At 49.0% G+C, this 16236-nt stretch overlaps 1 protein-coding gene across 3 annotated transcripts in view; it reads right to left on the bottom strand.

Moving 5' to 3' along the window:
• Window positions 1–16236, bottom strand: part of EPHB2 (EPH receptor B2) — a 119318-nt gene that overhangs the window by 7163 nt on the left and 95919 nt on the right. For 2 of the 3 annotated variants that reach the window (XM_061187015.1, XM_061187017.1), the window contains exons 6-8: window positions 10449–10611; window positions 8219–8327; window positions 7253–7317 (exon numbers count right to left, since the gene is read on the bottom strand). In XM_061187015.1, the coding sequence (XP_061042998.1) occupies window positions 7253–7317; window positions 8219–8327; window positions 10449–10611 (337 nt within the window). Of the gene's footprint in view, window positions 1–7252; window positions 7321–8218; window positions 8328–10448; window positions 10612–16236 lie in introns of all 3 variants that reach the window. The other variant, XM_061187018.1, reaches the window with a different exon arrangement.

A 16236-nucleotide genomic window follows, 5' to 3' on the forward strand; every position in this document is an offset into this window, starting at 1 on the left:
GGTGAGGGGAACAGAGAGGTCAGCAGGGATAGCAAATAGGTTCTAGTTTTTGTTCCAACTCTAATTGATTAATAATGGCTTCCTGGAGCAGCTAAAAGACTGTCAAGATTGATTAACAATGTCTGTTATGAGTGTGGGCATGAAAGGATAGATAGGCTTATCACTCTTGTGATAGACAATCAGGGGGGTGCAAAGTAAAGGAAGAGGAAGTCAAGAAGGAAGAGAGAGAATTGGAACAAAAATATAGAAAGAGCAGGCAACAGACCATGTTCTTGGGCTTCTGCTAAGGAGATCTCCCTGCCTTTCAAGGCCTAATTCAAGCCTCCTCTCCCCTCAGGAGACTTCCTGGCTGCCTTAGCCCTCCCAGGCACTGGAAGGGCTGCCTCGCAAGGGTCTGAGTACCCATGGCTCCTGGGCCCACCTCCCGGGTCCCCCTGCTAGCCAAGTCTTAAACCTTTCTGGATCTCAAATTCCCTGGTGATCAGTGTGAGGCTGGACATGGGGCATATGAAGTTGATTGCTGATCTGATGTGGATTTTTACTTTTTGATGCAGAAGGGAAGACTGTAACTTGGATGTTAAAGACCCAATTCTGACCCCAGCACTGAGTCAGCAAAATGCTTTGAAGGAGGGGAAAGATGATCTATCCCTCATTCCCCCTCCCAGATAACTAGTCTTCCACTTCCCAGACCATCTGGCCCTCAGCCAGCCTGGACCTCCCTCTGGCTCCCCAGCTCCCTGCCCACATTCTCCCACGGCTTCAGGAGCTGTGACTTTGGAGGCAGCAGCTCTAGGAGTTGGGAGCTGAAGTCCCTGGGCCGTAGCAAGGCTTGGCTGGTTGGTGAGTGAGGCCACAGCCCTGCTCAGCTGCGTGATCTTGGACATGTTAGTTGACCACTCTCAGACTCTAATTCAGACATTCCAGTCATCTAAGAGCTGGAACCTCTAACACAGGGGTTGGCAAAATGGCCCACTGCCCATTTTGTAATAAAGTGTCATAAATAAAGTTTTATTGGAACACGGCCACACACATTCCTTTGCCTGTGGCTGCTTTCACGCTACAGTGGCTGAGTTGAGCAGTTACAACAGAGACCATAAGGCCTGCAGAGCCTAAAATGTTTACTGTCTGACCATTTACAGAAAAGCTTGCCAACCGCTGCTCTAACACATTATTCTTATTTTGGATTATTTGTGTGGGTGTCTGTCTAGCCCTTTAGGTCAGGGTTTTCTTAATTTGGGTCTGTGAACGACTTGGCAGTCCCAGGATGGGTTTGGTGGGGCTGCTGAAATGGAATGCATTTATTATTATTGTCTCTTTGAATTAGAAAAGTAATTTATGCTCCTTATAAACAGTTTAAAATTTATGTAAATATATATTGTTGAAAGTTAAAGTTCTCCAAAAATCTATCCCTGAGTATAGATTTTTTTTCTGGATTTTTCTATCTTATAATTTTATATACACACATATGCATATTTGTGTTTCTCCGGCCATAGGATCCAAAACTTTTAGCAGACTCAGAGGAGTCTGAGACCCCAAAGAAGTTAAGACCCACCATCTTAGACTGTGGGAGCCTGGGAAGAAGGGGATGGGTGCATGCTTTTTCTCATTCCTTTCTCCCTGGCATACTGCATAACACTCTGCACATAACAGACACTCAGTGTCAGACGACAGACTCCAGATGATAGAGATAGAAGAAGAATACCAGCTTACACTTTCTGGGCCCTTTGTCTGTGCCTGACACTGTGCCAGGCTCTTTATATGCATAATCTCATCTCCTCCACCCATCAACTCTTGGAGGAAGGGATCATTATTCTCATTTCACATGTGAGAAAACTGCAGCTCAGAGAGGCCAAGTAATCTGCCCAAGGCCACACAGCTAGCAAATGGCACAGCCAGGATTTGAACCCAGGTCTGTCAGAATTGAGCTGAGGGCCAGGGCTCTTAATTACCATGCTCACTGCCTCGAGGAAATCCACCCAGATCTGGTCCATGCGTCCTCCTCCTGGAGTACTCAGCTGTGACTCCTTCCCCAAGTCAGCCCTCCTCAGAGAGGGTGCATCAGCTCCCTGGAGATGCTCTCTTTTTTGCTGAGACTCAGTGTCTGGCCTGTGGTTCTTGGCGACTGACTTTCAGTCTCCCTCCCAATAGAACTGGGGGAAGCCCTTCCTGCCGGGCCAGCTGGGGAGGGAGGACAGGAATGGGTCAGCTCAGGGAGCTAAGGAGAAGCACGGCAGGAGCTCAAAGCCTAGTTGGGCGCTGCCAACCAATCAGATGCCGTCCCAAGCCTTGGTCAGGAGTGCTAGTCAGGAGGGCTCTCTATCCCTCACAGGACAGAGGTGCATGCCTTCACCTGTCATTCCAAGTGCTCTGTGAGGGGCTCCACTTACAGCTCCCTTGTTCCTCTATATGCCAGCACAAGGAATTATTTACCCAGAGGTCCCAGACACACCTCATAATTGCTTGCCTCCGTGCTTTTGTTCATGTGGTTCTCTCCACCTGGAACACCCTTTTCCTCCTTTGTGTCCAGATCAAATGCCACCTCCCTTGTGAAGTCTGCCTGGATCCCTCCAGTGGAGACCAATGCCTTCCCCTCAGGCTCCTGCTTCCCTGTCTCCACACCCACTCCCACGGATGTCTGTATGGCTTTTCTACCTTGTATCAGGGCTCCCAGATTCACAGGCCCACAGCCTCCTGCCACCGCTTTCTGGAACACTCTCCTGCCTGTGAGGGCTTGCTTTACCCTCTCTCCCCCAGGGGGACAGAAGCCATGTCTATCTCGTTCTTGCTAAATCCCAGGGCCTGGCACATAGAGGGTGCTCAATAAATGCTTACTTGGGGCTTCCCTGGTGGCGCAGTGGTTGAGAATCTGCCTGCCAATGCAGGGGACACGGGTTCGAGCCCTGGTCTGGGAAGATCCCACATGCCGCGGAGCGACTAGGCCCGTGAGCCACAATTGCTGAGCCTGCGTGTCTGGAGCCTGTGCTCCGCAACAAGAGAGGCCGTGATAGTGAGAGGCCCGCGCACCGCGATGAAGAGTGGCCCCCACTTGCCGCAACTAGAGAAAGCCCTCGCACAGAAACGAAGACCCAACACAGCCATAAATAAATAAATAAATAAAACTTAAAGTTGAATATGTGTATATGCTCTGCTTAAAAAAAAAAAAAAAAAGTACATGAATTTAAAAATAAGTAAATAAATAAATGCTTACTAGAAGAATAACAGCATTACTCATTGACGTGCCCTGGTTTTCTCTCTCCACCTGTTTGGGGTCATGAATGCCTGATGAAAGCTATGAATCTGCTTGTCGGCAACGTATTCACGTGTATGTGCACATGCCCATAGTTAGCATATAAATTTGGAATGTTCACAGGCCCTGGAAGCTCTAGGAGTCTGTGAACCCCAAGTTGTGAGCTCTTGCTCTAGAATGTTTTCTCTGGAGTATATGTGAAGGTGGTATAAAGTAGGTGCTTAATAAACACTTTTGAATGTATGGCTCTGAGCACAGCCATCCCTGCTTTGGTGACCCTTTGGTTTCGCCTCACCATTAATAACACTATTGTCTCACAGTTTAGCATGGATTTACCACATACGAGACCCTTTTCTAGGTACTTTACAGGCATCGACCCAATTAATCCTCCCTAACAATCTTCCCAGGTAAATAGTATTATTAAGCTGAGCTCTACGAAACTGTCAATATTTGACTGCTTCTGACCTACAGAAATGGCAATTTCATTTGGTCCAACATAATATTATCCCCCCCATTTTTGATGAAGAAACTGTGGTATAAGAAAGGTTAAATGACCTGTCCAAGGGGACATGGACACAGCTAATAAATGACAGAAGTGTTGTTTGAATCCAGGCTGTAAAATCTACACTTACAACTGCCAGGCTACCAGTTTATTCTGGGTGCTTCCCCAGCCTGTGTCTTGGGATAGAATGTGAGCTCTTTGTGGCCAGAGCCTTGCACAAGGCCTGGCTCCCGGGAGGGGCATTTCCTGAACTGAAGTTGGACGAGGACCCCTGCAGGCAAGAGTCTTCAGAAAATATTGGACTCTTGGATGATTTATGACTGTCAGGGTCACCAACTGCCATCCTGAACCCACATGGGAAATTCAGGATGAGGGAAGGAGGATCCAGGCATCCAGAGACCTGGATTTGAATTCTGGATCTGCCAGTAATAATGGTCACAAATAAGCTGCTTTATGGGTTTGAATTCAAGATCAACCACTGTATTGATCTGGCTGTGTGACCTTGGGAAAGTTACTTAACCTCTCTGTGCCTCACTTCTTTCATCTACAAAATGGAGATAATAAATAAACAAATCCCCTACCTTGTAAGGGGGTTGCAAAGATTAAATGAGAATCTTTTTAAAGGGCTTTGTACAGTATTTGGCAAATAGAAAGCACTGAATAATTGTTAACTGTTATCATGAAGAGTTGGCTATTGTTAAATATTATTACAAAGCACTTTAATATCCATTAAATCCTTTAATCCTCATAACTCTGTGAAAGTATCATTCCTACTGCTTCCCATAGAAAGATGCCAAGGCTCAGAGAGGTTTGGTGGCTTCCCCAAGGTCACCTAGCTGGCCAGTAGGAGAGTATGGCTGAGAAACCCAGGTGAGTCCCTCTGGCTCCACATCCAGGCACCATAGACCTCGGTACTCATTCAGCACCTGCTGAACGATGGAAAACATGAGCCCATGAGGGTGACTTCGAGCCATCACACACATACCCGGGCCTCAGCTTCCTCCTCTGTCCCAGCCACAGAGGGTTGCTGGTGGATATGCGATCACAGGGCTGGCAGTGCTTTGAGAAAAAAAACAAAAAACAAAATCCTGCTCAGATGCAGGGCGTAGGAGCTTGAGCTTGAGAATGTGTTGATCTGTGAACAACACGTTCTATTCTGGGGTCTATTTTGAAAACAAATCCCTGCTGTCACCTGTTTCCTTGTTACTGACTCACCCTCTAAATAGTGATGCTCCCAAATGGTTCCAGGTGACGGAGCGTGTGAGCCTGTCTTATTCTAGCTCAGAAGGGTGTAGGTAGCACAGCGTGGCTAAGTGTGTGTGCTCTGGAGCCAGACACCCTGGGTTTGTACCCTAGTTTTTGCCTTGCACAGCTGTGGGACCTCTCTGTGTCCTGGTTTCGTCATACTCAAAGTGGGAAATTATCAGGATTAAATGAATAAACACACGTTAAGCATTAAAAGAGTTCTTGGCACACAGAACACAATATGTTTAAGCTACATCTACGATCATGATTTTATTACTTGGGGAATAGGATGGGGTGATGGAATTTATGACTTTTATTTTTCCACATACAGGTGGATTTTTATTTCTGTGTAGTTAAATTTGTCCACCTTTGTCTTGTGGTCCTTCCATTGCTTTTGTGCTTAGAAGGTGCTTTTCCATCCACAGATCAGTTAAATAGTTACCTAAATTGTCTTCTGGAAATTTTAATGGTTTAATTATTTTTACATTTATGTCTAAAATGATTTTTAAGCCCAGGAACTTTTACTTCAAGTTAAGTCTTACCCAGAGGCTTAATATCTAGAACTCCTTGGCTTTGCTCTTTCTTGCATACCCTGTATCCAATCCTGCAGCAAATCTGGTGGCTCTACTTTCAAAGTGTGTCAGAATCCAACCCCTTCTCACCACCTCCCCCGTTGCCACCCTGGTCCAGCCACCATCATATCTTCCCTGGATTATCCCAGCAGCCACCTCACGGTCCCTGTTCTGTCCTTGCCTGGCACAGCCCAGCCCCTTCAGTCCATTCTCCACATGGCAGCCAGAGAAGTCCTGTGAAAACTGTAACTCAGAGCACATCAGTCTTTTGCTCAGACCCTTCCAGAGGCTTCTCATTTCACTCAGAATAAAAACCAAGGCCCTGCAATGGTTGATAAGAATCTGTATGTCATGGCCCCTCATATCTCCCACTCCTGCCCCCTCACTCTGCTCCAGTCACACTAGCTTCCTGGCTGTTTCTGAACCTGCCAGACACGTTCCAGCCTCAGGGCCTGTGCACTGGCTATTCCCTCTGCCTGGGATGCTCTTTCCTCAGGTTCTACACAGTTCGTTCCCCCAGCTCCTCTGCACCTTTGTTCAGAGGAAGCCCTCTCGCTGAGGCCCACCCCTTCTCCCCTATTTAAAAATGAAGCGCTGACCCCTGCAGCTCCCAATCACCCTGTTCTACTTTGCTTTTTTTCCCATGGCACTTTTCATCTTCTGATATACCATACGCTTTACTCATTTATTGCATGTGTTTTAAAAAATTCCCTGTCCCTCCCACTAGGATATAAGTTCCACCAGGGCAGGGATATTTGGTTTGTTTACTTGTGTGTCCCCAGCACCTAGAGCAGGGCCTGACATACATAATGGGCCACAACAAATATGTGACAAATGAAGTGATGTGCTGATGACCCCCCCTTACTTGGTGGCCAACTGAGGAGCCCTGCAGTACCCCACTGAGCCCATTTGGAATTCCTGTTTGCTGAGTGAGCCGAAGTGAGGACACACATGTCCCCTCCCCACACAGGTTTTTGGTTCTGCCAGGGTCAGACGGAGAGGAATCTCTGCTCTGCTCTTCTCTCTGATCGGCTCCCCAGGAGGGACATCTGCTCTGGGAGTGGGTGGCTCATGTGCCCCCAGACCTGGCTTAAGGTGGGGTGGGACAGCGCAGGAAATGGAGGCACAGGGTTGGGGAAGGGGCAGCTGAGGAGGCACTGAGGAGGCACAGCAGGGGCCCTCCTGCCTCCCTTCTCTCCCCTCCCAGGCCAGAGCCTGGGCTCCTCACCATCTCACTCAACTCCTGTATTTATTCTGCAAGTCTGTATCCAGTGCCTGCTGTGTGCAGGGCTGCCAGCTGGCGCTGGGGAAGCAGTGCTGAGTGTCAGACAGTTTCAGGTCCCCACGTGCCCCCAGCATAATGGTGGGGAGAAAGGAAGCGGCCATCACCATGCAGCCAGGTAGGGGGGCGCGGTGTAAGCACAGTCGAGGGCCCTAAATCCAGGGTGGGGTCAGGGAAGGCTTCTCAGAGGGGTCGGTATATGATGAGGCCTGAGGGAGAGGGAGGGACCCAGGTAAAGAGAGGGGAGAGTGCTTCAGGCAGAGGGAGTGGCAGGTGCACGTTCTGAGAACCGCTGGGCATCGGTCTGACCGCAGCAAGGGTGGAGGCAGTGAAAGAAGGCTGGACAGGTTGCTGGGCACTGACAGTGAGGGCCCGGGGTGCTGGCTCCGCTGGGGTATACATACTGTGGCCACTGGTGTAGTGCTGCAGCTTGTCCGTGTACTCCGAGTCAGCACGCTCAAACCCCCGTCTTCTGGAACAAGAGCAAAGGGCTGGAGCCACCTGGAGGCGCCCGGGGAGCTGGGAGCCACAGGAGGTGATAGGGAGAGGGTGGGCAGGCCCTTGAAACCACCCCCTTGCCAGAGGACGCCCTGCTGGCCCCTTGCCGAGCAGCCTCACCCAGCCTGGTCCCACTCAGCTCTTGCCACCTCTCCCACTTCAAGTCCAGGCTCACGATTTCCCCTGTCCCCTCTCCAGCTGAGCCCCTTTCAAAGAGCAAAGTCATCTCTGGCCATGGCCCCTGGCCCCAGAAACTCAGGGGCTTCTGTCCATCTGACCTTATGACCTAGCCTGTTCTTAAGTGGGGAGCTCTAAGGAAGAAGGGAGAGTCTTTGCATTAAGCCCAGCAGAAGTCCAGGAACCGGTCCCATCGCCTGCCTTTGCCTATGCTGTGCCAGCCACGTGGGATGCCCTTTCCTGCACCTCTTCCTGTCTATGTCCTCTCCCCTTCCTTCCAGCCACCTCAGCCAGGGGGGCTTACCCGAGTTCCTCAGCCTGCTTATGGCCCTATTCATGAAGGGGCCTCTACTGGAACAGAAAGTAGGGTGATTGGTACTCCCTCTCCACCATCCCTGGCTCCCGGCATCCTGCAGTCTTTCCCACCCACTGTTCTGAGACGTCCCTTCATGCTGAAGTATTAATGTCTCAGTGTGCCACCTCCTCGAATAGTGGACTTGTCCAGGGCAATGCCTGACTCAAAGGGATGGACTGCCAACGGTGGCCATTTAGGCAGTGGGAGGCCACTTGTGGGTCTCCAGGCCACCCGAGCCCCTCCTGACCCTCTGTTCACAGACACTGTTCAGGAATGGCAGAATGGGAGGACAGCCCTCTTGGACAGCCAGGTCTGGACCAGGCCGGGGGACACCACCCACCTGTTACACACGATGGCGATGACAACCACAGCAATGAGGAAGACCAGGCCAGCTGCCGAGGAGCCAATGATGAGTGGCAGCTTCTCCTGGATGCTTGTCTGGTACTCGGCTGGGGAGAAAGCACAGCGCAGTGTTCTCAGCCTGGCTCTGGGGGTCATAACCCCCCGCATCCCCAACACACGGGTCTCCTTGGATCCCAGGTCTGTTCCGCTCCTGGCAGAGCATCTGTCATGCTCGGGTGGAGAAACTGGCTGTCACTCCCTCACAAGTAACCTTGGACAAGTCTGTGAACTGCTCTAACTCTCAATTTCTCGTCTATAAAATGGGCATAATAATGCCTGCATCTCAATTTGATATGAAAATCAATAATAATAATTATCTGACACATATACAGAGGCAGTTAAAAGCACAGACTCTGAAGCCGAACTCCTTGGGGTTGAGTCCCAATGGTGCCACTTACTATCTGTGTGATCTCTGGTAAAGTGACTTACCTCTCTATGGCTCAGTTTCCTCATACGTAAAGTGGGAAGAATAATAATTCCCATTTCATGGGATTTTTGTGTAAAGGACTTCGCATAACTTGTAGCACGTAGTGAGCACTCAGTAAATATTAACTATTATTGTTTCTAAGTATTTTAAGTGTCTGTCATGGTTAAGTATGTTATGCATCTTGTGTGATTCTCAGAATAGTCCTATGACGTACTGCCTATAATTATCCCATTTAACAGATCAGGAAACTAAGGTTTAGCAAAATTAGGATTTGCTTAAGGTCACACAGTTAGAAAGTGGCCAGTGCCAGCATTTGAACCCAGGTCAGTTTGATCCAAGGCCATGGGCTTAAGTGAGATAATGTGTAAAATGTGCTCAGCATTGGCCCTGGCTCTTGGAAACCATTCGGTGCATTCTCAATGTCATCAACATCTTCACTGTTTAAAATTTTATTATTACTACTTCTCATTGCCTCCATGACCAGACAGGAGCTTATTGAAGTCAGGGACTAGGTCATTTGTGGGTCCTTAGAACCAACACATATTTGTTGAATTAATAAAGAAAGATCTTGAGACAGTTCCCCAATCCCCAGGTCAGTGAACCTCATCCAACACGCAAGAGGACCTAGAGAGGTGAAAAACGCTGGCCATGAAGAAGGGGGATTTTCCAGAGGAGCTGAGTACTAGAAGAGATGGTGGAGCTATAAGGGAGGATTTTTGTGATAAGACAAGAATTCAGGGATCCAGGAGCCTCTGAAATGTTCAACCAGGCAAATGCTGAGGCCCATGCCCAGTGGTTGAAGCAGATGCTAAGAAGGGATACTGAAGTCTGGTCATAAGTATTCTGCTCTGGAGTTTGGCTGGTTGGGGAAAGGGCCCCCAGACTCACAGCAATGACAACTATGACCTTAACTACTATTTGGTGAGCACTAAGGACGTGAGACCTAGTGCCAACCCTGTGCTAGGGCCTGTACCTTTATCCCCCATCCTGACCCTAGTTTGATGATGATGATGATAATGAGTTAGTTGTTATCATACCCATTTATAGATCAGAAAACTGAGGCTCCGAGTGGTAAGGTGAGTTACTCAGGACCACACAGCTAGAGCTGAATCAGCACTGTAATTTCCATCTGTCAGGCATTAGAGTCTGCATTCTTTAACTGTGCTGCTTCTCAAAGATTATTAGAGCAGGAAGGGTGCTTAGAGACCATGTGGTCCCAAACTTGGAGACACAAAGTACATGGGCTACAACTTTCCATTCTCTTGCCCAGGGAAGACATTACTAATCCATCCCTGCACTTCTCCCTGCTGAGCTCAGATGTGGCTTCAGAATTCTTCTCAAACCAACTGCAAGTCACTGGAGTAATGTATGGATAAAATGTTTGCTCTCTCAGATGGAATATGATACTTTCATTTTATAGATGAGAAGAAACTGGCTCAGGGAATGGAATTGGCTTGCTCAGAGTGGCTTTGCAAGTTGGGGCTGAGCTCCCAATGGTCCTGGGAAAGGACATGATGGTAACAGAGGAGTCCATATCCTTTCCGGGCCACAGAAACAGTCCTCTATAATATGGCTGTGCGGTTTGTACAGTGCACAAAGGTTCTCACCCAGGAGGGAGGGAGAATTGACATCTAGAAGAGGGGGTGCCTTTTCTAATTTGCACAAAGGCACTTTATAGGAGGTGGTCCTTGCTCTGTTTGTAGAGTCAACACCCTCCTCCTGCCCTCTGGACCCTGCTTACCTTCTGTCATTGTCTGGAAGTACATCTTGCCACTGTAGCGCCCGTAGCCCGCCACGGTGCGTGCCCGCACCTGGAAGACATAGATGGCGCCGGCTTTGAGGCCCTGCACAGTGACCGTGTTGGTGGGGCTTTTTATGGCTGTGGCGTTGTACTCACTCAGCTCCTGCCGAGGAACAGAGAAAGCAGTTAGTGAGGTTGTAGCCCAGAGTCCACCATCCACTCCTGCCACTTGGGGCAGGTCTGGCTACTGGACAAACATCTGTGGTTCCAAATTCTTCACTCCTTTCCTGTAACAGAATCACATACCCAAACTTTTTGCATATGATTTGCAACACTTCCCACAAAAGAAGGCAGAGCATATTTCTTTGCCTCACAGATGGTGAATTTGTTCATGTGACTTGGTTTGGCTGTTGGAATATTCTAAAGGACGTAATGCAAGTAGAGGCTTTACATGTGCTTGTTGATTTGACCTGGTCTCTTATGCTTCTGCCATCTGCCATGGTGAGGCTTAACCTGGGTAACAGCTGGTTCCAGAAGGAGAAACTTGTGAAGAAGACCTTGACCTAACTCCTAGGCTGAAACAGCACCACCTCAGTTGACCCACAGACAAAAACCTATGAGCAAGAAAAATAGCCACTTGTTGTTGTAAGCCACTGGATTGTTGGAATTGTTTGTTCTGCAGCATCATCTCAATAACAGCTGACTAATACACATATACTGAGTGGTCACTGTATGCAGACCCTGAAGACTAGACTGTGAATTCTTAGAGACAGCAGGGAGAGGGCCCAACTTATTCACTTCTGCATCCCTCTTCCTGCCCCATGCCTCTACGGATTAAGTGGACGGACCCCCTTTCAGCCTCAGCACATTTGAGTGAGGCAGGAATTAAGGCCCAGAAAGGGAAAATGATGCTCAAGGTCACATGCATCAGTTGGTGGCTGCTTTGGGACTCAAACTAAGTCTCCTGCATGGAGCCACCTCTAATACCCATGCCTTTGGATACCCAGGACCTGATGTTCCCTCCTTTGAGAGAGGAGAATGCCATTTCTGACCTGATCACTGCCCAGGGTGACCCGAGGAGTCTGGGACAGGACAAAGATCCAGCTGCTGCAGTGGGAGTGGAAAAGTGCTTGAGTTGATGCAGATGTTTACCAGCCTACATGATGCTTGTCCAGGTGTCTGTCAGCTACCCAGCAAACCCTCCCCAAATACCTTCTTTGCACTAGGCCCTGGGTTGGGCACTAGGGACCCACAGGAGGTAAAGCAGAGGCCCTGGCCTCCTTGGAGAGCTCAGTTCAGTAAAGCAAATGGTGGGGAGATCTTAACCCTTTGAGGATCATGAACCCATTTGAGAAACCGATGAAAAGCTATGAACCCTTATGTAGAAAAATGCACACCTGATTGTACATGTTAATCATGTACATGTCCGGGGACGCAGAGCCCTTGAAAACTCTCATGAAACAATTAAATTCAGTGTGAGCAATGTTATTACAGATAATAATTGTAACTACAATCCTATTATGTAATTACACAACTACATTGTAATAATGTAATTACAATGTTATTATAGTGTATAGGTTAAAGGGAACTGGAGCCAGACTTTCTGGGTTCAAATCCTGACTCTATTATTTACTACCTTTGTGACCTTGGGCAAGTTCCTTAACTTCTCTCTGCCTCCTTCTCTTCACCTGTAAAATGGGGATAATAATAATAATAGCTACCTCAAAGGGTTTAGAGAATGAAATGAATTAATACGTATGAAATGCTTACACGGGTAGGGTAAGCGCAGTGAGCCCAGAGGCATGTGACCTGGCCTGGGTGGGGGATATCAGATGACGTCAAGGAAATCTCCCTGGAAACTGGGGGCAACTGGAACGGAATCTTAAAGAACAAATAGAAGTCACCCAGGCAAAGAAGGGGGAGGGCGTTCCTGGGAAGGAGCAGCAGGTGCAAAGGCAAGGAGGTGAGAAAGAGCTTGGGATGTCGGGGCAGCAGCGGATAGGCAGTCTTTTCTCCTGAGCCAGATCCCCTGCCTACTCCTCCAGGAAGCCTCCTTGACTTCCTCGCCAGATGTGCCTCCCCTCCTCTGAGCCCTGGAGCACTTGCTGTCTGGTTTCGGCTATGTCCCGTCACCCTAGGCCCATGCTCATCTCACTCCTTTGATTGTAAACTCCGGAGGGAAGGGGCTGTGTTTTGTTCCCCTGTACCAAGCATAGGGGCCTGCATGCAAAGTCCTTTGCCAACGGCCACAGGGTGAAGGCCGTACTCCTTAGCCTGGCATTCCAGACTCTCCATGACTTGGCTTTTGCCAGTCTCTCCTGCCACATCCCCAGGGTCCTCCAGGCTCCAGCTATATGCAACTGCTTCCCTTTTCCCTAGTAGGGCTGCCAGATTTAGAAAGAACAAAACAAAACAGAATGCTCAGCTAAATCTGAATTTCCGCTCAACAATGAATAATTTTTTAGTATAAGTATGTCCCGTGCATTCTTTGAGACATACTAAAAATATATTTTAAAAAATTCAAGGGGCTTCCCTGATGGCGCAGTGGTTGAGAATCTGCCTGCTAATGCAGGGGACACGGGTTCGAGCCCTGGTCTGGGAAGATCCCACATGCCACGGAGCAACTAGGGCCGTGAGCCACAGTTACTGAGCCTGCGCATCTGGAGCCTGTGCTCCGCAACAAGAGAGGCCACGATAGTGAGAGGCCGGCGCACCGCGATGAAGAGTGGTCCCCGCTTGCCGCAACTAGAGGAAGCCCTCGCACAGAAACGAAGACCCAACACAGCCAATAAATAAATAAATAATAATTAAAAAAAAAATTCAAATATAACCTGGTGTCCTATATTTTATTTGGCAATCCGACCTTACCTGGACACTCTGAGCCTTTGCAAGTGCTGTTGCCCCTGTCTGAAATACTCTTTACTCATTTGCCTGGCAGTTCCCTACTTATCTTTCAAGACTCAGCACAAGTATTGCCTCGGCTGGGGAGACTTCCCAGATGTCCCAGCCAGAGACTGCAGGTCCATTGTCTCCTCTCCCACCCACTGTTCTGATATAAACGTGTCTTCTCTAAGCCTGTGGGTTCCCTGGGGCAGGGACCTTGTCTGGTTCATCTCTGGGACCCCCAGGCTGGGCACATAGTATGTGCTCACTAATTACGGACATAATGAATGAATGTTAAACTTTTCATTCTATGAACCTTGGTTGCAGTCCCACAGTTGGCCACTAGGTGCCGCTGTCCAGCATGGGATGGGCTCAGGCTTGAAAAGGGGGATTGGATTCTGCAGACTGGGTGGCTGCCCGCTTAGAGGCTGGAAGTTTTAAGTTTCTGATTGTATGAGGAGATGGGAGGAAACTGTTGGTGGCATAGGTGCCTCGGGAAATTTAGGCACTAACCTGAGTGGATCCCTTCTCTAAAGCTAGGCACAGGACTGAGCAGGGGATTGAAAGTCATTTCAAATGCCAGTTCTTCCACTTCTTTGCACTGTGACCTTGGGAAAGACCCTTCACTTCCCTGAGCCCGTTTTCTATTCCGGAAAATGGAGCAATAAATGCCAACTTTTCAGGGTTGTTGTGAAGATAAAATTTGATCAGGTAGTGCCTGGCACATTGGAGATGCTCGAGAGCCATCAATTCCCTTCCCTCTCCCCTCTCTTTGAAGTTCCATTATCTGCATAAAGATTAAGCACCAACAGATTATGGGAAGAAATTTAGTACGAAATCCACTAGTGCTTAGTTTAGGTCCTTACCCAATGGACCAATGAGGCACTGGTTGCATTTCTTAAGCCCTCTCAGCCTCGGTGTTCTCGTCGCTAAAGTGGGATAACACCACTATGTACCATACAGGGTGATTGTGGAGATTTAATGGGAAAAAAGGGGGAAAGCTTTTACCATAGTCTCTAGGACACCTAAAGACTTAGTAAATGTAGGCTACCACCATCACTGTTATCATCAACATGTGATAGAGTAGGCCTTCACCAATGGTCATTAAATGAATGAGTGACTACAAAAGTGAATGAATGAGTGACAAACCTCTCCATGTAGATACAACTCCATGTACACTGGGCAACAACCTGAATGCAGCCTGGACTTTCATAGTTCACTCCCTCCTCCCCCAACCATTGCTCCCTCTGTCTGGAATATTCTTTCCCTACACTTCTGCCAAGTAGAAGTTTCTGTTGAATAAACACAAATCGACGTGGCCTACGAGGGCCCATCTGCCTCACAAATGACTCTTCTTGAGCTCTTGGGGAGCCAAAGGGAGCGTGAACCTGTGTGCTTCAGGGCAGCTGCCAAAGGAGGCCACCTCCCCTGGGATGCCAGAACCAATGGAAACGGCCAACCATGGTCTGGCTAACACCATTCGTCAGCGGCATCCAGAAGCCTTCCAGCAAAGTGGTTGTCAGCTCCGGGCTCCGGGCAGGCTGGGAAATCCCAGTGGAGCTGGGGAAAGGCCAAACGGAGAGCCTGCTCCAAAAGAGCCCTTTCTAAAGAAGGAAAGGAGGAGTGGGAAGGATGATGGGGGTGGGGCCCACAGGGGACTGCAGGGCTCAGTTCCTAATTTCCCTACCTGGGAGGATCTGGAGCATTCATTAAAGAAATCAATTGCAGGCACCAGGAGGATGCTGGAGTGTTGGGTAAGAGCTGGCTGTGGACTTATCAGAAATAAATCTCACCACTAGCAGCCCGGCTCTCCCTCCCCAAGGGTGGGGCTGACTCAGGAAAGTAGAGGTGGTGGCTGGGATGTCACAGCTCAGGGATAGAAGCCACATCTCGTTCTCCTCCTCACCCTCTGCTGGTGTCTTCTCCGACACTTTCATCAACAACTTTTTCTTTCTCTCCTTAAATCCTGCCTTTCTCCTGGATCCTATCCTTCCACTTCTGTATTTCCTCTGCACCCTCTCCTGTCTGTTCTTGGCTACATCTCCCTACCCCTGGTAAGCACTGCACCTACATCTGCAAATCACAAACCCACATGTGCCCCCAGGAAAAGGCACCACCATCCACTGGGAGTCATCTTTCACATCTCCCTGGTCCCCTGAGTTCCAAAATATTGTCTGATTTTTTCAGCTTCTCACCATCTCTGCTGCCAGCCCTCCAACTCCACGCCACCATCATTTCTCTCTTGGCGTCCGATAAGAGCCCTGCTCTGGGTCTACTGTGTCCCTGGGACCCCCTTGCAGTCTATTCTCCACATGGCAAGTTGTAGGAATCTTTAAAGTAATAGGAGTCAGATCACATCCTTCCAGAATCTCCTGATGGCTTCCTATCATACTCTATTAAATTGAATCCAGACTCTAACGGCCTGGAAGTCCCACCACAACCCCACCCCGCCTCCCTCCCCAAACTCCTCCCCTACCAATCCCTCCCTTGTTCTGGTCGCTCCTGCCACTCTCACCTTCTTTGTTCCCTGAATGCAGCTAGCACACTCCTGCCCCAGGGCCTTTGCACATGCTGTTCTTGCCATCTGGAATGACCCTGCTCTCATCACTTGTCTGTCTGGTTAACTCCTAGCATCTTTCAAGGCTCCGCTCAAATGTAACCTAAATGAAGATTTCCTCTCATCCATGCCAGGATTATGGTGCCCCCATGAAACCTTTGCTGGCCCTTCTGTGGCCTGTAGCACATCCTGTCTAATGGCTATTTGTGTCTGAACCTGTCTTTTCCCTTGGACTGTGAAATCCCTGAGGCCTTCAGGCATGTCTGGTTACTCTGAGTATTCCTGGCATCCAGCAGCCCAGCCCAAAGCTGGTGACAGTGAATGTTGAACGAACCAGAGTCCATCTCC

This window comes from Eubalaena glacialis, chromosome 3 (assembly GCF_028564815.1).
Source record: "Eubalaena glacialis isolate mEubGla1 chromosome 3, mEubGla1.1.hap2.+ XY, whole genome shotgun sequence".
Lineage (NCBI taxonomy): Eukaryota > Metazoa > Chordata > Mammalia > Artiodactyla > Balaenidae > Eubalaena > Eubalaena glacialis.